Below are 21,819 nucleotides of genomic sequence, written 5' to 3'. Positions count from 1 at the left end.
TTCCACGGCATGTGGGATCTTCCCAGACCAAGGATCAAACCCGTGTCTCCTGCATTGGCAGGCGGATTCTTAACCACTGTGCCACCAGGGAAGTCCCTCAGTGCCTCAGCAGAGTCTGTCCCAGGCAGGTGTCATTAAGAGGGGTCCTTGGTGGTCCTGGAGTTGCATTGAGGGGTCTCAGGTGTCTGGATCAGGCCTGCCCTCCTGGGGGCTCTCAAGTGGTGGGGTGTCCAGTGGGGCCCGCATAAGCACAGCTGACCCTCTGCCCCTCCCCGACCAGAGCTGAAGATCCCTGACAACGCCAACGTGTTCTACGCCATGAACTCTACTGCCAACTATGACTTTGTCCTAAAGAAACGGACCTTCACCAAGGGGGCAAAGGTCAGGCATGGAGCCAGCTCTACCCTCCCGCGCATGAAACAGAAGGGACTCAAGATTGCCAAGGGCATCTTCTAACTTGTCCCTAGCTGGCCAGCCACAGAGCTGCCCTTTCCAGGGTCTAGCTGGCTGGGCAACTAAGCACTTACAGACTACAGTGGCTCAGGCCAGGTGGGCACCTGTGCCCAAGCTGCCAGCCCAGGCCACCCCCAGACTCCAGTTTCACCCTGAACCTCTCCTGCTGCCGGGATTGATGCCTGCCAGTCGATGGGCTGACCTGGCCTCCCGTGGACCACTCGCTGCCTTAGGTGCCTTCTGCTCTCTGGAACCAGAGGACTAGCTGACTTTTGCCAAGGAGCGCTGCCAATGGGCACGGAGCCCTGCATGCCGCCGGGCACTGCCCCTCCGTACACTTCCCTCACACCTTCCCAGGTGTGGGCCACTGCCACCTGTGCCCATGGGCACCCCAGGGCACTACTCATCCACCGGGTCTGACCACTGCAGTTCTCTCCTCCCACCATTGTGGCCTTCCTCAGGCTGCACCAAAGATTCCATCATCAGGGCCAACTGAAAGTGAGGGAGTCTCGCCCACTGCCCACTCCAGCCCTCCCCTGGCAGAGGAGAGAGACACCCCCTTCACAGACCACACTCTTAACCGGTGAGTGAGGACGGTCTCGGCCAAGTCCCACTGATGTCAGATTTCATGACACTGCAAGTGCCATCCACCACTGTATCCTGGGCTTTACGAGACCACACGAGACGGGGATTGGTGGGAAAGGAGGGTTTCGGGGGGAGGGGAGGGGGATTGAATATTTGTATAAAAGGTGAAAAAAAATGTTTACCAGTTGGGGAGGGGCAATATTTATTTGTTGTAAATAGCAAATGCTAGACTTGAATATTATATTAAAACCCTGTTTCTACTATAGCCTGGGAGTTGTGGTATTGTTCTTTCATTGCCTGTGCTCATTGAAGTGAGATATAGACTCTCACATTCCATGTTCAAATAGGAAATCTTGCAGGGTTATTGGTTTATTTTACACAGGAAATAAAGAAGGGCAGGAAAAGCAAGAAGGGCCAGCCGCCCTTCTCTGGCTCACTTAAGGAAACAGAGAAGTCCACCTTTCACAGAGCAGATGTTCACTTCAGTATCATTAAACTGGGCCATGAGCTGAGACAGCCCCTCAGAACCCCTGATATTTGAATTTGGAAGTGCTTTCACACGGCATAGCAGCAACCTGTGAAATTCCAGTGTTTTTAAAAACAACGTTTTGGGGACTTCCCTGGTGGCGCAGTGGTTAAGACTCCGCGCTCCCAATGCAGGGGGCCCGGGTTCGATCCCTGGTCAAGAAACTAGATCCCACATGCATGCCGCACCTAAGAGTTCGCATGCCACAACTAAGGAGCCCGCGTGCCACAACTAAGACCCGGTGCAACCAAATAAATAAATAAATATTTTTTAAATAAATAAAAATAACGTTTTTAACAGAAAATGGTGGAGTAAAGATCAGTCTCTCCATGGAAACAACAATGAAGCTGGGGGAAAAAAACTATCAGAATCAACACTTTTGAGACTCTGGAACCTCATCAGACACAACAACCAGGAGAGTGCTTGAGGAAGGGTGATGGCTGCTGAACTTCAGCTGTTAAGGAAATCTCTGTCAGGTCACACACTGACGCCCTGAGACAATGGGGCAGAAGCTGCAGTGACTACACAACAAGGAATATAGGCCTTGCAAAAACAGTTTGGAAAAGTCACTACAGAAACGGAAGACGGCAGCCCTCAAGCAACAGAAGCGATCCCTGAGGAGGGGGAGAGTCTGATTTCCAGAGTTACGATATTATAATTCTCAATATCCAGGTCTCAACAAATCGCAAAGCATATCAAGAAACAGAAAAATAGGGCTTGTTCACAGGAAAAAAAAAAAAAAAGAATTGGACAGAAACTATCCCTGAGGAGGCTCAGACATTAAAATTACGAGTCAAAGACGTTAAGTCAGCTGTCTTGAATATGTTCGGCGAGCGAAAAGGAGCCACGGACGAAAAACTAAAGGAAATCAAGAGAACAATGTAAGGACATATAGGGAATTTAGTAAAGAGATAGAAATTATAAAAATAAACCAAGTGGAAATTCTGGATCTGAAAAGTACAATGACTGAAATGAAGAACTCACTAGTGGGGTTCAGTGGCAGATTTGAGCCGTCAGAAGAAAGAATCTGTGAACTAAGGCAGTTGACATTATTCTGCCTGAGGAGCAGAAAGGAAAAAGAAGGAAGAAGATTGAACAGACCCAGAGGGACTGTGGGGACACCATCCAATGTAACTGCATATGCATAAAGAGAGTCCCAGAAGGAGAGAGATTATTTGAAGAAATAATGGCTGAAAACATCTCAAATTTGATCAAAGACATAAGTCTACACATTAAGAAGCTCAATGAACTCCAAGCATGATAAACTCAAAGAGAGCCACACAAGACACATTACAACACAACTGTTGAAAGACAAAAAGGAAATCTTGAAAGCAGCAAGAAAGAAACAGTCATGTGCAAGGGGTGGGGTGGGGTCCCTCCACAATAAGATTAACAGCTGAGTTTTTTCATCAGAAACCATGGGAACCAGAAGGCTGTAGAGTGACATGGTTAAAGTGTTGAAAGATGAGAATTCCCTGGTAGTCCAGTGGTTAGGACTGTGTGCTTCCACTGCAGGGGGCACAGGTTCAATCCCCAGTCAGGGAACTAAGATCCCGCATGCCAAGCGGTGTGGCCAAAAACAATAAAAAATAAAGTGTTGAAAGAAAAAGAATTCTGTATGTAGTAAACTATCCTTTAAGGATGAAGGGAAATTAAGATGTTGCCAGATAAACAAAGTTAAGGCAGTTTGTTATTAATAGTCCTGCCTACAAGGAATGCTAAAGGGAGCCTTTTGGGTTGAATGAAAGAGCACTAGACTGTAACTCCAAGCCATGTGAAAAAGTAAAGAACACTAGGTGAGGTAACTAATAGGTAATTCTAAAAGCCTGTATTGTTGCACTTTTGTTTGTACCTTTTCTTTTTTTTCTATATGACTTAAAACGCAGATTCATAAAACGATAAGTATAAGTGTGTTAATGGGAACAGAATGTATAAAGACATAACCTGTGACAACAACCACATAAAGGGGGAGGGATGGAGATCAGAGGAGCTGCATGTTTGTATACTACTGAAACTAATTTGGTATTATTCAAACTAGACTGTTACGAGTTTAAGATGTTCCTTGTAATCCCAAAGGCAATCAATAAGAAAATATTTTTTTAGAAATGCACAGGAAAGAAAGGAATCAAAATGGTGCACTATTAAAAAAAGATCAACCAAAGGAATTCCCCAGCGGTCCAGTGATTAGAACTCTGCACTTTCACTGCCGAGGGCCCAGGTTCAGTCCCTGGTCAGGGAACTAAGATCCCACAAGCTGCGAGGTGTGGCCAAAAACAAAAAAATTTTTTTAATTAAAAAAAAAAATCAAAGCCTTAAAAAGCAATAGTGGTGGAATTGAGGAGCAAAAAGTGTAGAAGACATACAGTTATACAAACAAATAACTAAATGGAAGAAGAAAATGCTTATCAGTAATTAAATGTAAATGGGTTAAACTCTCCAATTAAAAGTCAGAGTGATAAAATGGATTTTTAAAAACCCTGATCCACCTATCTACAACGATATGAAAAAGTTGAAATAAAGGATGGAAAAGGATATTCTGTGAAAATAGTAAACAAAGGTAGCTGAACGGCTATGTTATTATCAGACAAAATAGACTAAGTCTAAAAGGTAACAAGAGAGAAAGTATATATCGCTTAAAGATTCAATCCATCAAGAATATAGAACAATTGTAAACATACACACATCTCCAGAACACATGAAGCAAAAATGGATGTAATTGAAAAGAGAAATAGACGGTTGGAGACTTCAGACCTCACTTCCAATAATGACTAGAACAACCAGACAGAAGACCAGTAAGGAAACAGGGCTTGAGCAACACCATACATCAGATGAGACCTAGCTAACGTGTATAGAATATAACAGAGAACACACCTTCTCAAGAACATGTGGCGTGTTCTCAAGCACAGATCACGTATGACACCACAAAACAAGTCTCAGTAATTTTTAAAAGATTGAAATCATACAAAGTATCTTTTCCAATCACAGTGGAATAAAGCCAGAAATCTACAGGAGAAGAAAGCTGGAATACTCATAAATATGTGAAAATTAAACAACACACTCTTTAACAACCAGTGGGTCAAAGAAGAACCCACAGGGATATTAGAAAATGCCTTGAGATGAAAGGAATCAAAACCAATGTACCAAAAACCTACAGGATGCGGCAAAAGTAGTCCAAAGAGGAAATTTTACTCCTGTCAATGCCTACGTTACAAAATAAGATTTCAAATCAGTAACCTAACTCTACACCTTAAAGAACTAGAAAAAGAGCAAACTAAACCCAAAGCTAGCTGAAGGAAGGAAATAATAAAGATTATAGGGGAGAGAAACAAAACAGAGGAGTAGAAGATCAACAAAACCAAAAGTTGGTTCTTTGAAAAACAATCCGTGAAATTAACAAACCTTTAGCTAGATTGACTAAAGAAAAAAGAGGGGAAAAAGACATTCAAATTACTAAAACCTGAAACGAAAGTGGGAACATCACTACCGACTTTACAGAAATACGGATTATGAGAGAATACTGTGCACAATTGTACGTCAACAGTATGCATAGGAATATTATTCAGACGTAAAAAGGAATGGAGCTCTGATTCATGCTACAACGTGGATGGACCTTGAAAACACTGATTCCACTTGTAAGAAATATCTGGAACAGGCAAATTGATTGGAACAGAAAGTAGAAGAGATTACTGGGGTGGAGGTGGGGGGGGGAATGGGGAGTTAATGGGTATAAAGTTTCTATTTGGGGTGATGAAACGTTTTGGAAATAGTGGTGATGGTTGCACAACAGTGAGAATAGAATTAATGTCACTGAATCATACTTTTAAAAATAAAATGTTTGGGACTTCCCTGGTGGTCCAGTGGTTAAGAATCTGCCTTCCAATGCAGGGGACGTGGGTTCGATCCCTGGCCGGAGAACTAAGATCCCCACATGCTGCAGGGCAACTAAACCTGTGGGCCACAACTAGAGAGACTGTGTGCCGCAGCTACTAAGCCCGCGCGCTCTGGAGCCTGCGCACCACAACTAGAGAGAAGCCCGAGAGCCGCAATGAAGACCCGACACAGCCAAATAAATAAATAAATAATCTATTTAATAATTTAATATTTAAATAAATGTTTGTTTATAAAATTAACATTTTTATGTTATATATATTTTTATCCCAGTTTTTAAAAAATAACTTCCTCCCAAACTGCTTTTCTTTTTTTTTCTTATTGGCAAAATATGTTTTTTTAATTAATTTTTATTGGAGTATAGTTGATTTACAGTGTTGTGTTCGTTTCTGCTGTACGGCAAAGTGAGTCAGTTATACATACACATATATCCACTCTTTTTTAGATTCTTTTCCCATACAGGTCATTACAGGGTATTGAGCAGAGTTCAGAATGCTGTACAGTAGGTTCTTATTAGTTATCTATATTATATATAGTAGACTGGGATTGACATATACAAGCTGATTTCTAGAGCTTTCCGGGAAGAGGGAGCATTTTCTCCTTGTCCTGTTAAGAGTGTCTTGACCACCAGTCTACCACTTGTAGATTTCAAGGTCAAACTCTGGAATTTCATCAGCAGTAAGTGGGGAGAAATTGTCAACAGATCAAAAAGTGCAATGTGGGAAGGAACAGGCCAGGGGGTCATTATTAGCCAGTGGACTATGGACAGCATGGGGGCTCTGCATCCTCCAGGGCCCTGTGATCGACCCTTGACCTCCTGGAATCCTTGTCTCTGACATGAGAATTCCTTTTCCTGCTGGTTTCACTGTCCAGGGGAAGTGTTTGTGATGCAGCTTTTAAGGCCACAGCTGGGCCTCGTTCCTTAAGCATTCCTGTTCTTGTGAACTAGGATTTCCAGCAACTCTAGGATTTTCTACAATTCTTCACACAGTTGATTTCACCCAGAAACTCGCTAGAAGGCGTCCTGCCTCTCTCTGTCCGGCATGTGGTGGCCACTCATCCGGGCTGGTGTCTGATGAATCCCGGGTGAGTGCTGGTTTGCCAGGGTAAGGAGACTGATTCCTGCCAGTGACGGACCCCTGCATCGTCCCTCTCTAGCCAAGATAAAGTCAGAGGCCGTGTGGTTCTGAGGTCCACCGTCTTACACAATCACCAGTTTACAAAGGCAGTTGTGTTGGTACCGACTATGTCCTAAAGGCTAGCTGGGCCGGAGCCCTTAGAGCTTGCAGAGTCCCCCAGAATGGCTGCGTTTTTTGTCCAAGTCTGTGTTGTGGTTATGTCACGGGGAGGCGGGTTGTTTGAACCTTTCCCGCGGGGAAGGTTGAAAGGTGAGGCATGGGGGCGGGGAGGGGGGATGCCCCCAAGACTGCCAACCCACAGACACGCTTGGGCACAGCCTTGCCAATGACATACTGAAGCACCACGTCTTGTCAGGGTGGTAAACAGACTCTGACCTGAGCTCACCTGCGTGTTCCCCCGGGGCTTCATCGTGAGAGGAGTTAAAGGGTTACCACTTGGCCCATCAGGGAGCCTCCAGGACTCTGGACAGGCCTCTGGCCTGCACCTTGGTATTTTCAGCTTCATCCCCTGGATAAAGCCTGGAAAGGCAAGAGCCAGACGAATTACGAGGCATCTCCCCAAGTTGTCCGGACGGCTGCAGGTGTCACCCAGACACACAGCAGGGCTCGCCCCTGCCAGGGAGGCCCGTGCAGCCTAGGGACTGAGCACACACCTGGATGCCGGCCATTGTGATGTGGCCCAGCCATCCAGGGACATGATTTCCTGAATGATAGGCACAACTGTTCTGTCCCCCAGCAAGGGAGAGAAGTACCACGTTGCAGCACTGTCCAGGCCCAGAGGAGGCGCCTGAGAGCAGACCCAGCAGGTAGAAACGCTTAGAGAAGTCACGTGCGTGCAGAGCAGGGATACATTGCATCCTTGGGCTCCGTCGGCCGAGAGCAGGGCTAGTGACCGGGAGAGCCCACACTGCAGCGAGGGGCTGTCTCCTTCCGTCTTTTACACCCGACCAGGCCAGGAAGCCCAGAGCCACCAAGGTGGTCACAGGCCAGCCTGGGGTGACCCCTGCTCCTCGGGGGGCCAGGTTTGACCCCTGTTCAGCTCTGCTGCGTGGGGCTGCAGGACTCGCTGCCCGGGCTCAGCCTTCCATCTGTTGCTGGAGAGGGAGGGTGGCCGGCTGACCCTCGGTGCTACTGCACCCACTCCCCCCACCCCCCGCCCCCAGGCTGAGCTGCTCAGGACTCTGGAATCTCTGATCCCTCACCCCCACCCCACAGTGACTGAAGAATGGAGGGGAGCGGGGAGAGGAAACCCCAACATTGTTGCAAGCGCTGGCTGTGGAGTCTCTGGGTTTGAATCTTGCTCTGATGACCTTGGGCATGTGCCTGGGCTAGACGCCCAGAGGTGGAGATGACCCCGACTCTGACCTCTGTCTCCCCCCCGCCGACTCTGCCAGAGACATCGGGCACTGCCCAACGCGCAGTTCTCTTGCACCCTTTGCTTCTGATCCTTCCAGTGCAATGCTTTGCCCTCTCACTGACTCGCATCCAGCTGGAGGCAGACTGTAGTCAGAACACGGAGGTCCCTCCCCTCACCCCAGAGGACCTGGCCGTGGCTGGGCTCTACTGGTCCAGAGGCGGCCACCGCCTGCAGAGCCCAGCCCCTCGGAGCCAGCAGCCTTGTGTGGAGGGATCCACACCGGAATCCCAGTCCTGGCCCTGACGCTTCACTTTTTTGAACCTGTTTCCTCCTCTCCAAAATGAGGATGGTCCTGTCGGCTTCCTGGAGCTTGAGGGCTGACAGATCAGGGTGAAACCCTTGGGCCGGGCTCCTGGTGCTGTCATGAGAGCTGAGGCCCCCCTTCCTCCAGCTGGGTCTTGGGAGCAAAAAGAGATGCCAGACAGAGAGGGATGAGGCTTTATTCAGGAAGAGCTTGGGAGGGAAGGTGGGCCGTGGGGTCACACCCTGTGGCCTCTGGAGGCCAAGGACATTAGAAGCCAATGACTATGGGCATCTGAGCCACCTCAGAGTTGCCCGCGGTGGGCGCGGGGGTGGCCTCAGAGTCTCCCGCGGGGGGCGCGGGGGTGGCCTCAGAGTCGCCCGTGGGGGGCGCGGGGGTGGCCTCAGAGTCGCCCGCGGGGGGCGTGGGGGTGGCCTCAGAGTCGCCCGTGGGGGGCGTGGGGGTGGCCCCCTCGCCGGTCACCGTGGGCAGTGCCTGGTAGGTCACGGTCCAGTACTGCAGGTAATTGGTCCTTAGGTGCTGCTTCATGGAGCTGCCATCCATCTTCTTGTTGATTTCCAGGTAGTTGCCACTTTCCAGGGTGTAGGGATCCCAGTGCGTGGGCACAGGCGAGTGGCCCATGTTAGGGTCCCTGCAGAGTGAGAAAAAAGGCTGGGTAGCTGGCTGGGGCCCAGGGGCTCACGGCAGGCTGGAGACCCAGGCCCCTGGCCCGGCTCTGCCCCGGCTCTCCTGGGCAGTTCTCCACCCTTTGCCCCGTAAGCACGTCCCTGTCTCCTGGGCACTGGCTGGGCACATGCGCATCCTGAGGCCCAGCCAGGAGCTCTGAGCCTTACACAGACGGGGGTACCGAGGCTCAGGGAGGTTAAGTGTAAGTGAGCGAACAGGGACTGGACCCCAGCCCTGCAGGGCAAGGTGGCAGGAGGCCACCCTCACCGCTGCCTTACCCAGTTCTGGCAAAGTTGGTCCAGTAGGCGATCATGGCCTTGGAGACAGTCCTGTCTTGGGGCCGGTAGCCCAGCGGGGTGGCAAAGGGCTTCCCGAAGACGTACTGGAGGTCGTCTGCATGATCAGCCCCCACCCAGCGGGGGTAGGTGGGCATCCGAGACGGTTGGGAGAATAGGTAGGTGTAGGTCTTGGCGCTCCTGAGGAGGGCAGTGGAGACCACCCACGTTGGCAGGGTGTTCACCTGGGGCCCCAGGGGAAGGCCATGGGGAGAGCAGGGAAGGGTCTGGGGAATTCCCACAAGACTCAGAAGGGGAATTCCCTGGTGGTGCAGTGCTTACGACTCGGCGCTTTCACTGCCGAGGGCTCGGGTTCAATCCCTGGTCGGGGAACTAAGATCCTGCAAGCCACATGGTATGGACAAAATAAATAAATAGATAGATAGATAAATAAATATAAAGTATTTTTTTTAAAAAGACTCAGGAAGGATCTGGATCATTACACCTGGGGGAAGGAAAGCTGTGGCCAAATTTATGACTTCATGGGTTCTACAATTTCAATTGTATTTATACTTCGCCTCTACCAAACATAGGGAGGCGTCTTCCTTTCATAATTCAGTATCAAGAAAGATTGTTTTTGTGACTTCCCTGGCGGTCCAGTGGTTAAGACTCCACGCTTCCACTGCAGGGAGCACGGGTTCAGTCCCTGGTCAGGGAACTAAGATCCCGCATGCTGCATGGCACAGCCCCCCCAAAAAAACAGATTCTTTTTCTCTGCAAGTGAATTTGTATTCTTGATTTGATTGGACAAGGTAGTATATGCCCTCAGATGTTTCCCTTTTTGCTTTGACTGACAGGAACCTCAGAGCTAAATTTATTGCAAAGCTTTCATCCCAGACTTCTAGGCGTAATTTTATCTTTCTACTTTTTAAGCATTCCTAACTTATTTTTTATTTACACCGGCTATTACTATATGGAGGTTTTTAATGTGGCCACAGGCTTATTTTGAAAGTTGGCAAATTCGAAACCCACAGCAGAGAACATCACCCAGTGTTGCCCTCCTTCTACACAGCATGAGGGATGGAAGGCAGACTCAAGGACTTTCCGACGGGAAGAGCTATGGGGTGTGGGAGAGCGTGCAGGGCTGCACTGGGCAGAGGCTCACAGGAGGGTTTTGTAAAGCCCTCAAGGCTGGGAGGGGAAGAGGGGCCCTCCCAAGCCCCGTCAGGTCTGGTAGATGGTGCAGGCACAGGCGGGGACTGAGCATGCCTTTCCCAGGCCTCTCGGACACCTGGGAGCCACCCACCTGCCAGACCTCGCTGGCAAGGTGCGTGATCCCAGGTGGGCCAGCCCCGCGCCCCCCTCCTCACTTGGCGTTGGTCTTGTGCTGGGCCACAGCGATCTCCGTGGGCATCAGGAAGAGGATGTCAGTCTCCAAGTGCACCACGGTCTTCTTCTTGTTCTCCTGGGACGAGTCTTGGGCCCAGGGCTTGGTGTAGAAGTCAAAGGTGGCGTTGGCACCGCTGGGCCCCTTGGTGATGGTGAACCCGCTGACCAGCTTGTAGAAGTCCTCCCTGCAGAGTCCAGGCTGACACTGGATCCTCCACCCCATGCCCACAGGAGGGTATCTGCACCCCTATGCCACAGAAGGCCACGGGCGACCCCCCCATCCCTGCCACGGTGCTCCCTTCCTCATTCTGTCGATGCCTCCCCCAGCTGCCCCGGGGCACCGTCCCTGTGCCACCACCCCCGCCTTACTCTGTGATGGCCCGTTTGTCCTTGTTGATGGCCGGCATCTCCACGCTGGCGAAGACATGGCCGTCCATGTCGTTGGTGCCTGCTATGTAGTCAATGTCCGCAGCGTTGGCGTACAGGTTGATGGGGTCACTGGGGAGGAAGTCTCCGTCGACGACAGGGAGGAAGCCCAGGTAGTGCAGCATGGGGTCTGGGGGGCGGGGGCGGGGGAGAGCAGCAGGTTTTCACACCTTCCGGTACCCACCTGCCCTGCCCCTCAACCTCCAGGACAGGAGCTGACTCCATCCTGAGGCCGCGGTGGAGATCTGCCTCCCTTGTTGGAGACCAGGGCTCCTCGCGACTGACATTCGGGCCCGATCATTCTGTCGTAGGGGCCGTCCTGCACAGTGCAGGGTGTTTAGCAGCCTCCCTGGCCTTGACCCACTGGACACCAGGTAACACCCTCTCCCCAGCTGCGACCACCAAAAGTGTCTCCAGACTCTGCCACGTGTTCCCTGGGCACAAAATCGCCCAGGTCGAGAACCACTGGTCCAGGGGCCAAGACTGTCCTCTCGCTGCCACTGATGCCCCTTTCCTGTCCCTCTTTTCTTGCTGGGCCTAAATCAGGGGGGAGGAAGACCTCGAAATCACTGAGGGGACCGATGGAGAAAGAGTGCCCCCTCTCCGCGCTGGGTTCCAGTGTGTTAGCCGGAAATGGCGCGAGACCCCTGAACTGGCCTGGAAAGGACCATATGGCTGGCTTAGGGCAGAGGGTTGCCCTGCCTTCATTAGGCCTGGCCCGTTTTCCCTCCAGTTCAGCTCAAAAGGAAATAGAGTCGCATTTCTGCAAATCCATGGGTATTGCTACCAGGACACCAAAATCCAGGCGCTCAAGTCTCTTATATAAAATGGTGCAGTGTTTGCATATAACCTACCCACATTTACCTGCGTACTTTAAATCATTTCTAGATTACTTATAATACTTAATACAATGTGAATGCTATGTAAATAGTTGTAAATGCCATGCAAACGTTATGTATATAGTTGCCAGGGAGAGGCAAACTCAAATTTTGCTTTTGGGAACTTCCTGGAATTTTTTTTTTTTAACGTTTTCCATCTTCAGTTGGTTGACTCCCCAGATGCGGAACCCTCAGACGTGAAGTTGGTTTGCATTTGGGGCCATGTTGTTTGCTTTGGTTTCATTTTGCCTAGCACTTATGGTTTAATTCACATTAGGTAAAATACAAATGATGGGGTCCCATCATGCTTTGCCTTAGAAGAAGGAGCAAGAGAGAATTCTCACCTACTGGGCTGATGAGACAGACACTCATAGGATTTTGCTGCTGGGGCCCCCCTGACCTTCCTGGGGTACAGAGTAGCAGAGCTGGAAGGGCCAAATGCTACAGTGGGTGTTCAGGAAATGTTGTTGAATGAACGAGTGAAGGAAAGAATGAATGTTCGCCTAGTACAGAGGCTCTTGGTCTGGGGTCCACGAGTCTGCCAAAAATTGTGTACAGATGACTGCACGTGTGTGCGTTGTTGGGGGATGGAGACCAAACATTCATCAGCTTCTCGAAGGGGTCGTGACCCACCGAAGACAAGAGAAAAGAACAGCCCCTCCTCCCCTTACGGCCGAGGCCACTGAGGCCTGCAAGGGCAGTGGTGGCAGCAAGCTGCCTGGGGACGCCAGCGAGCTGGCGACAGAGCCAGGATCAGACGTGGCGCCCAATGTGGAGCCCCCGTGTCCCCCGCCCAGCAGCCCCTACTCACACTCCATGCCTGCCAGGGGCATCTTATAGGCCAATGTCAGGGCACGGGGGTCGGTGATCTTCAGACACTTGGCCATCCTGCCAGTATCGTTCAAGGGACAGCCCACCTTCTCTGCGATCTGGGGGTTGGGGAGAGGCAGTGCTCAGGGCAGAGAACACGGGGTCCAGGACAGAGAGTGGAAAGGAGGAAGGCTCCTCCCCCCCACAGCTCCTCCTTTTACCTTTTTGGCCCAGAAGAGGGGGTTCTTCTGGATGGCCCAGGGGCACAGTGCCACACCACTCTGGCTGATGGCTCTCTTGATGAGGCCCTTGTTGTAGGGAGAGAGGGTCTGCAATACACAGAGGTCCTGTCACCAACCTCGCCCCACCCCCGGCCCCCCGTCTCCAGGGCTCGGCCAAGGACACCCCACACGTCAGCTCCAGCCCCCCTACTCCCTATCTGCATCACCCCCTCCCACACCCTTGGGGGCAGGCCCCCCCTTAGGGGTCCCCAGACCTGCAGAGAGACGCTGGCCCCTCCGGCTGATTCCCCAAAGATGGTGATGTTGTCAGGGTCTCCCCCAAAGACTGCAATGTTCCTCTTCACCCAAGCGATGGCCATGTGCTGATCCCAAAGGCCATAGTTACCTGGGGACAGGGCAGGGGCCTTCATCGGGGACCCTCAGCCCAGACCGGGGTGCTAGGGGCCTGGCCCACACAAGGTGCGCTGTCCGTGTGGGTGGGATGAGCACGTCCCTGACTGTGCGGAGACCCTCTGGAGCCCCAGGTGTTACGTCCTGCAGCGTCCCCAGGAGGCTGGCGGGCTGGGAGCTGTGGGAGCGGGTCCCAGGCTCGGGAAAGGGCGCGGAGGGCCAGGGCCGCTCAGCTGTCTCCCGCTGGGCCACACTCCCTCTTGTCTGTCCTGGGGCTTCCGTGTCCCGAGTCACTGCCTCGGTGTCCCAGCCCCTGTCTCTCTCACTTGACTCCCTGCCCCTCCCCCCGGCGCTCTCTGGGTCTGGCTGGCAACCTCTTCTCTTTGGCTACAGCTGTGTGTCACGGTCCAGCTCCAGCTCCCTCACTCTGCAGATAGGATTCTGGGCCTTTCTGGGGGGATGTCGGGAGTTGTTTCAGAACAAGGGTTGCTGAGGGGTGTCCCCGCTGGGCTCAGAGCTTAGGGGCTGGGCACGCTCACTCCCACACCCAGTGCCCCCGGTGCCCAGCGGACCTGGCAGGTTGGAGTCTCCGGTGCTGAGGAAGCCCAGGGGGCCGACGCGGTAGTTGAAACTGACCACGATGACGTTGCCTCGAGTGGCGATCTCCTCCCCGTCGTACAGGTAGTTGCTGAGAAAGTTGGCCCCTTGGCTGGACCCCACGAGGAAGCCACCTCCGTAGATCCAGATCATGACGGGCAGGTTCCGGGAGACTGAGGCGGGGGGAGCAGGCCCGGGGACCCCAGATGAGCCCCCTCCCCGCTCTGTGCTGATGTCAGGGAAGTTCAGCTCTGAAGCCCCCAGGCACAACCCAGGGGCAGGGACAGGGCCTCTGGCTACTTGGGGGCTTCCTGCAGGGCGAGGGGAGCTGGAGGGTGTGTGGGGAGAGCAGACCTTCCTTCCTGCCCTGGGGGACCCAGATGTTGAGGTAGAGGCAGTCCTCTTTCCCGTAGGTGCTGTCCTGGGTGATGGTGGCCTGCAGGCAACGCTTCTTGAAGTCCTTGGCCTTCAGCGTTCCTGGGGACGGCCGGAGGGGTTGGGGTGAGGATGGGCCCACCAGCCACAGGGCCTGCCCCACCCTCACCCACTCCCACCTTGCCAGCCGGGGTGTCGCTGTGGGTTCTCCAGGGTCTTGGGGGCGGCGGCATAGGGGATGCCCTTGAAGATGTCGACATAGTTGCCAAGGAGGCCCAGCTTCTTGTTGACTCCTTCCACGAAGCCGCCCTCCGTGTACACGGCACCCAGCTGGGATGGGAGGCGGGAGATCAGGGGGGCTTGGGCTGGTCAGCGCCTGGGGGCAGGGAGCCCACCCGCAGGCCCCGGGTGCCCAGAGGCTCCCCAGAGACAGCTTCAAGGAGGGGCCCATCTGTACCTGAGACCGAGGCCCCTGCCACCTGCTCCCATTGCTTGAGGAGGGGGCTCACTCCCCACTCACCCCCTGGGTGTCCTGCTCCCTGAATCTCAAAGGAGTCTGGTTCAAGCAGTGTGTCCTCAGGAAAGCCTTCCAAGAAGGCCGGGACAGGTGGGGTGGAGGTTTGGATTCTTGCTGTGGTCGCCTATGCCCTTGAGCCTCAGTTTTCCCTCCTGTAAGATGGGTGACGACAGTATCTCCCTCGTGGCCCGTTTGCTTGTCCAGCTGCCAGCAGTGACAGATGCACCGTGGACACTGAATGTTTCACGCCCAGCTGTGCGCTCCCTGAGCGGTGGGCCTGTCTTTCTCCTCCGCTCATCTCCCCCGACGGTGTCCCCTCAAGTCCTCACAGCCCCTGTGCTCCAAGCCGGGAAAGAACCCTGCCCCCCAAGGCCGCCGGCACCGCTGCTGCATATCTAGCCCTTGTGCAGAGCCGGCCCCCCGCGGACCAATGCGTCCAATCCTCACCAGCATCCCGGGGGCTGGTGCTCATCTACCCATTGTTCCTGGAGGGAACACTGAGGCTTTCCTGTTTGAAGTCACCGCTGGGAAACTGTCTGAACTCAGGGCCGGCCCTTCTCCCCTCCCAGCGCTTCACCCCGTGGCCCAGGGTGAGCACAAGTCCATGCTTCCTGGCTCTCACCTGCGCTCGGTTCCAGGTGGGCAGGGGCAGGGCAGCCCCACGTCCCAGGCCTGGCGGGATCCCAGCTGCCCTCTGAAGTCTATGCTGAGAGGGGCCCCCTGCCTTGCTGGGTGGGGATCAGGTGGGCTGGAACTGGAGAGGAAGGGGCTGGAAGCAACACCTGCCAGGTGCCTGGGGATTGGGCCCAGGCGGCAAGCCCAGGCTGGCCCCTGTCTCCCTCTCTCCCCGCTTCCTGTCCTGGAGGAGCCTCACACACCCCCAGCCTCGAGGCATTTTTCCTGATCAGCCTCCCTGGCTGCTGGGAGAGGGCACGGACCAGGTCAGCGCCTGGCGGGGAGCAGCTCAGAAGTGGCTCTGTGTGACTGAGATCGGCCTGAGGGCCCCGGGGCGGGGCAGGGCATGCGGACCCTGGCCATCCATCGAGGCCGGTGGGGAGGGGCGTCGCTGGCTCTGGAGCAACACGGAAGGAACCAGGGCCCCCTCAGCACCCAGAAAAGAGCTCCCCCTGAAGGAGAGTGACCTTCTCTCGGGGGCAGACGGCGCCCAGAACGAGGCAGCAGGGGTTCGAACCTCGGGACGGCAGAGGGTGGAAAGAGCAGGGCCTGAGAGAGCAGCTTGAAGGGTGGCGGGACCCGCACGGTGCGCTCTGCGCGTGGCTGTTCACTCCGCCCTGGAAGTGTTTCCCCGCCCTGTGTCCCTCACGCTGCAGGAGGGCAGTGAGGGAGCTCAGACGGTATGGCCGCCCCAGGAGGGTTGGCTGGGCCTCCTGACTCTCACTGGGGAGGGGAGCTGTAGCAAGCAGGCGGGTGGGGGACCGGGAGATGGAGGTTACACTTCGAGCCAGACTCCAGGGTTGGACTAGCCCAGGTTCCAGGCTCCTGCTCAGCCCCTGTGGCTGTGTGATGTTGGGCAAACCCCTTGTCTGCTCTGGGCCCCCGTCTCCCCTTCCGGAAAAGAGGGACAACGTTGACATCTCTAGAGAGGGGAAGGAGCCAGAGGGGTGTTGTGGGTCAGTTTGCCGACTCAGCAAATAAAAGTTCAGGTTGCCCAGTTACACTTGAATTTCAGATAAATGATTTTTTTTTTTTTTTAGTGTATGTCCTAAATATTGGGTGGAACATACACCAAAAATGACTTGTGGTTTATGTGAAATTCAAGTTGAATTGGGCACCCAGTATTTTATCTGGCAGCCTGAGTCATCCTGCGAAGGGCAAAACACGAAACGCACAGTAAGTGCCGGGAAAGGCTGGTAGTCTGTTGTCGGGTTCTCTTTCTCAGTCTGGCTCTTTCTGCCAGTGACTCTGCCTGTCTTCCCTCGGCTGGGCCCTGTCCCCAGTTTCCAGGTCTGGCTCAGCGGAGGAGAGAGGGACCCCTCCCCCGGCCCGACCCCTCTGCTGGGCTCTCGCTTACCTTCGCCGCACTCGCCACAGCCAGCCAGCAGGCGAGGCCCAAGACCACCAGCTCCCAGCGCCCCATGGTGTGTGGCTGCCTCTCTGTGGCCCTCGCTCTGGGCCTGCGGTATTTATGGGCCTGGAGCCAGCCCAGAGCTGCCTGAGGAGGGACCCTTTCCCCCGCCTCCTACCGTTACCCTTTCCTCCAGGCTGGCCGAACTCCAGGTGGTGTACCTGGGGTCAGGAGACACCTGCTGTTTCCAGCCGGGGTCGGGCTGGGCCAAGGTCACGTGCAAACACGCATATATACGCAAACACACATACACACACACACACACACACACACACACGTGGGGACAGTCCATCTTTCCCAGGGTCGGCTGCTGCCCTGTGACCTGGTCCGTACAGTGCACCTGTGCAGGTTACTGCCTGCCTGGGAGCAGAGGCAGATGGCACGGGTGCAGGGGGTGTGGGGAGGGCTGGGGCTTGGCTGGGTGCTAAGTGCGCTGCATTCGGGCGCCTCGACAAGGGCTTGCTTTCGCTCCTGGGGAAATGGGCATGCTTCGTCCCCATGCCGTGCCTGCAGCTCTGCAGTGGGCGCTGATAGGCGACTGGGCGCGTGATTTCTGCAACAGAGAGGGCCACGGGCTACTGGGCAGCGGCTGGCTGTGCAGTTCGAGGTGGGGTGGGGACCTGAGCATCATGAGGTGGTCCCGCCCTCCGGGTATGGGGGCTTCTTCTCTCTGTCAGCAGCACAGTCCTGGGAGGGCAGGACGAGAGATCCAGCCCAGCCTTGAGGGCTTCCCGGGGAAAAGGAAGGGCCGGGCTTTCTGGCCACAGGGAACCTGCAGATACACAGCTGTCCATCTGTCTGTCTGCCTGTCCGCCTACCATTTCCTGTGCCCAGATTTTTTGTGATGCAGAGTGAATCGAGAGAGGCTGGAGAAAGGTGGGGAGGGGTGGGCGGCTGCAGGTGGGAGGGGGTCAGGACACTGGGAAGAAGAGGCCATGCAGGCTGGGCTGGCGAGTGTGGGGCCGGGGTGCAAAGGTGTTGAGGGGTGCTGCCAGTGACAAGGAAATGCCCTTGTTGACTCACACCTTCGCCTGCCTCCTCCAGTTCTAAGAATCTGTTCTAAAGGAGGTAATTCTAAATAGGGGGGAGGGGAACATTCCAGGACGTTCAGTGCAGTGTTATTTATAGTAGCCGAGGAGGAAAGGAAGGGGGCAGGAGAGGGAAGGGGGCCTGCAGTTCACTAATAGGGGGTGGCTGCCTCTTCATTTAATAGCGAGGGCCTCACATCGTCCTGCACAGAGTAGGTGATCGATAGACACAGGACGAGCATGCCCAGAAGTGCCTGGGAGAGTCTAACACTGTCTGTCCAGTAAAAAAATCCGCCCCAGCTTCCTGGCTGGGTCTGTCCAATGTGTTCATTGCTTGACCCTGTGTTAGAGACCAACTGCAGGGGCATTCATCTCAGCCGAGATAGCTTTGGCCACTGGCTGAGGTCTGACAAAGAGCCTCTCCTTGACCAAACTCTACTCAGGCTCCCAGACCTCTTCTTCAACTCTGCATCCTCCACTTTTAGCAAGAATCTCGCTAAATTGCTTTAACCAGAATGCCCCACCCTCCATATCTGCCTCGATCTCTGATTGGGGTCCCCATCCTCTGCCGTCCCCCGCACCGATGATCGCTGACCGCCCTGGTCTGTCTTCAGCAAGAATCCTGTTAGGTCAGTCTCTCCGGAAACCCCCTCTCCCCTGGTGTTTCCTCTTTTTTTTTTTTGCGGTACGCGGGCCTCTCACTGTTCTGGCCTCTCCCATTGCGGAGCACAGGCTCCCGACGCGCAGGCTCAGCGGCCATGGCTCACGGGCCCAGCCGCTCCGCGGCATGTGGGATCTTCCTGGACCGGGGCACGAACCCGTGTCCCCTGCATCGGCAGGCGGACTCTCAACCACTGCGCCAGCAGGGAAGCCCTGGTGTTTCCTCTTAGTAAGTTTCCATCCACAGACTCTCTCTCAGCCTTGTTTGGCTAGGAAACCCCACTTGCCCAGGCTGTATTTGGACTTGAGCTCAGCTCTATATGGAAGTCTCTCTTTCCCTATCGCAATAATCCTGAATAAAATCTGTTTTGGGGAATTACCTGGCGGTCCAGTAGTTAAGACTCCAGGCTTCCACTGCGAGGGTCCTGGGTTCCGTCCCTGGTTGGAGAACTAAGATCCCACAAGCCATGCGGCACGGCCAAAAAAAAAAAAAAAAAAGTCTTCTTACCGCTTTAACAACTGTCGTGTGTGTGTGTGTGTGTGTGTGTGTGTGTGTGTGTGTGTGTGTTTAATCATTTTTATTGGAGTGTAGTCTGGTTTTTCTTTGACAGATCTCCCAAGAGCCCTGGGACTCTAACCTGGAAGAGGGGCTGGCCTGCGTGCCTGGGCCACCTCGGTCCCCCTGCTGTGGATTGTGTGGGATTTGCTGTGCATGGCCTCGGCTGTAGCTTTTTCCTCTCTCAGGCAATCTTCTGACTCCTTGGTTCTCACAAAAGAAAACTGGGAAAATCAGACAAAACTTGGAGCAGTGTGGTTGTTACATATCAGCCGCATCATGGTAACTCGGTGGAGAAAACTTAATCCAAATGTCTGAACTGGGAGTTTTGAATCCTGGTCCATGGGCCTGTTAGGAAGTTTAAGGACAGGCCGTGGGAGCCGGGATGCCCCTGAAACTTGATGCACATATTTGTGGGTAAGCATATCCTCCTTCAGAAAGACTCCATGGTTATCACTGTGTGCTCGGAGCATCTATGACCTTCCAAAGAGTCTACGTTGGAAGTATCAAAAGTTCTGAATTGGTATAACTGACAGAAACTAACGAAAACTAACGAAATTGATTTAATGGCACAAATACTTTTTAAAATGTTTTTCTGGGCTGGAGCACATTCTGTAAGGGCATATGCACCTGCGTTAACCTTTGTAAATCAGACAGACACAGGTCCAACCCTGACACTGCCACTCGATAGCTGTGGGATCTGGACATGTGTCTTTACCTCTCTTAACTTCCCCACTGATACCTTTGCTCAGGGAACGATGTCTGAGAGGTTCATAGCACAACAATGATCAGGGTCTTCTGTTTACAAGGCGCTCAAAAGGAACATTTAAAATTTGTTTTCAGGCAGAGAAACGTCCATTTTAAGTTGTAGGGAACCTAACTATGTCAGTAGATGTTCTAGCCACAGAGAAAACGGTTACTTCAAGTGACTTGGAGGCGTGACTGTATGTTCATAGCAGCATTTATCCTAAGGAGAAAGCAAGTGCAACACAATCTTAAATGATTTTGGATGGTCATATTATTTTATCAAAGATTACTTTATATAATTTATCACTTGTTATTTAAATTTGTATACTTGATAAGTTATATGATCTATTATATTTTCTCTTTTGAAAATATATGTATGTTACAGGAGAAAAAGTAGTTATGCTAGCGGTGTAAGATTTTCAGCATAGGTGGAAAAAGAAATGAATGAGATCAGAGAGGGACTTTCCTGGCGGCCCAGCGGTTAAGACTCTGCACTTCCAATGCAGGGGGTGTGGGTTCAATCCCTGGTCGGGGTACTAAGATCCCACATGCTGCGCAGAGAAGTAAAACCTTATAATCTTACATTTTCATTGGGAGATATCTATATGAACTCATAACATTATTTTTTGGGGGGTAAAAAAGTGTCCATTTCCTAGCTGTGTGATCCAAAGCCCTAGAGGTAAAGAAAACCCAGGAGCAACAAGCACCCCCTGGTGCCCAGATTGGGGTGTCTAAACACCATTTCCACACCAAGGAAGGTGGCACCCTGGAGCAACGGCTAGGCTGGATCTAAGACAGGAAATGCAGTGGAGGAGCCTGGGCCATCACGGTGGCTGGAAGCAAGGAGGCTGGAAGACCAGAGGGTGCGTCGAAGGACACAGGACCCAACCCGGGGCTGCTCTCAGGCCAGACATGAGACAAGTAGGGCAGCAAAAAGCATGACTGCAACGGATTGAAACAGATCATCACAAAGCTAAAAGCGTCCCCCTGGTCATCACTGGTCATCGCTGTGGAGCCATAAATGAGGCCAGTGGATGAGGCTGACAGCACCCGAATCTGCTGGTCAGTCAGTGCTCGTGTCACTAAAGGGACCCAGCAGACATCGGTGCCTCCCAACTGGATGGGCGCATTCGAAGCTGAGTTGCTGTTGATTTGTTAAGTGTGATGACAGCGTCACTGTGTTTTGAAAACAAAAAGTCCTGATGTGTTAGACACACACTGAAGTATGGGATGGTAACTGGTAAAGCCATATGATGGATAAATAGGGGCTTATTATACAATACTCAGAACTTCTGTGTATATTTGCTATTTTCCATAATAAAATGCTTTTTAAAAGGGGTGTGTGTGTAGGTATTTCGGTTTCTAAGTAGGGAACCCCTGAATCCTTTTCAAGAACCTGGGAAGCCCGTCCAATTCGGCACATAGAAGGCAGGTTCTGGGTAAGGTGGGGCTTAGCTGCAAATGGAGTGTCCCTGCCCCCCGGCATGCCTCTCTCAGCTCTGCACAGGGACCAAGGCGGCTTCCGGGAGAGGGGGCCAGAACCCAGACCTTCTCCCTCTGAGCTTTGAGGTTAGCAGCATGGTTAAGAAGTGGGACCGGCCACAGCTAAGATCCACCAGCAGAGACCTCGGCCTGAGTGAAAGCGGTACAGAGGTGAGGGAAGGGGGAAGGCCCAGGCAGCTGCACCTCACCCCCAGTGGGAGCGACAGGCACGTCGGGGCGCTCAGCTCTACAAGGCCGGTTCCCAGGACTGACCACTTCAGGCCAACTGTGAGCCACTGGGGTTTCTGAGCTGTCGTGGGAGGGGCTTCTGTCTGACTTCGGAGCTTGTGGTCACACCCTGTGGCCCAGCCTGCCGGCTGAGGAAGTGGGTGACGGGGCTCGTCTCTGGCTCAGGCAGTGTGTGG

At 53.2% G+C, this 21,819-nt stretch overlaps 2 protein-coding genes across 18 annotated transcripts in view; one reads left to right on the top strand and one right to left on the bottom strand.

Annotated features, from left to right (window-relative positions):
* RALGDS (ral guanine nucleotide dissociation stimulator) overlaps positions 1 to 21,251 on the top strand; it is a 67,833-nt gene extending 46,582 nt beyond the window's left edge. For 14 of the 17 annotated variants that reach the window (XM_089913944.1, XM_022578317.3, XM_022578314.3 and 11 more), the window contains one exon: positions 281 to 4,840. In XM_089913944.1, coding sequence (XP_089770070.1) covers positions 281 to 456 — 176 coding nt within the window. In that variant the 3' untranslated portion in view covers positions 457 to 4,840. Of the gene's footprint in view, positions 1 to 280; positions 4,841 to 5,449; positions 5,695 to 6,401 lie in introns of those variants that run through there. The other 3 variants (XM_089913939.1, XM_089913935.1, XM_089913942.1) reach the window with 3 other exon arrangements.
* Positions 8,444 to 17,190, bottom strand: CEL (carboxyl ester lipase). Its single transcript, XM_022578323.3, has 11 exons — positions 16,868 to 17,190; positions 14,498 to 14,648; positions 14,298 to 14,420; positions 13,919 to 14,116; positions 13,211 to 13,341; positions 12,936 to 13,043; positions 12,716 to 12,833; positions 10,970 to 11,156; positions 10,582 to 10,785; positions 9,215 to 9,412; positions 8,444 to 8,901 (listed from the first exon to the last, which is right to left on the bottom strand). Exons 1-11 carry the CDS (start codon positions 16,931 to 16,933, stop codon positions 8,520 to 8,522), a joined length of 1,866 nt encoding a protein of 621 aa, XP_022434031.2. The 5' UTR covers positions 16,934 to 17,190; the 3' UTR covers positions 8,444 to 8,519.
* Positions 21,252 to 21,819: the final 568 nt, after the last annotated feature.

The sequence above is a fragment of the Delphinapterus leucas genome, chromosome 6 (assembly GCF_059928025.1).
Source record: "Delphinapterus leucas isolate spDelLeu-1000000601 "Yukka" chromosome 6, BTC_Dleu_Yukka2, whole genome shotgun sequence".
NCBI lineage: Eukaryota > Metazoa > Chordata > Mammalia > Artiodactyla > Monodontidae > Delphinapterus > Delphinapterus leucas.
The sequence above is the reverse complement of the archived record's forward strand: the minus strand, read 5'-3'. Positions and strand labels throughout refer to the sequence as shown.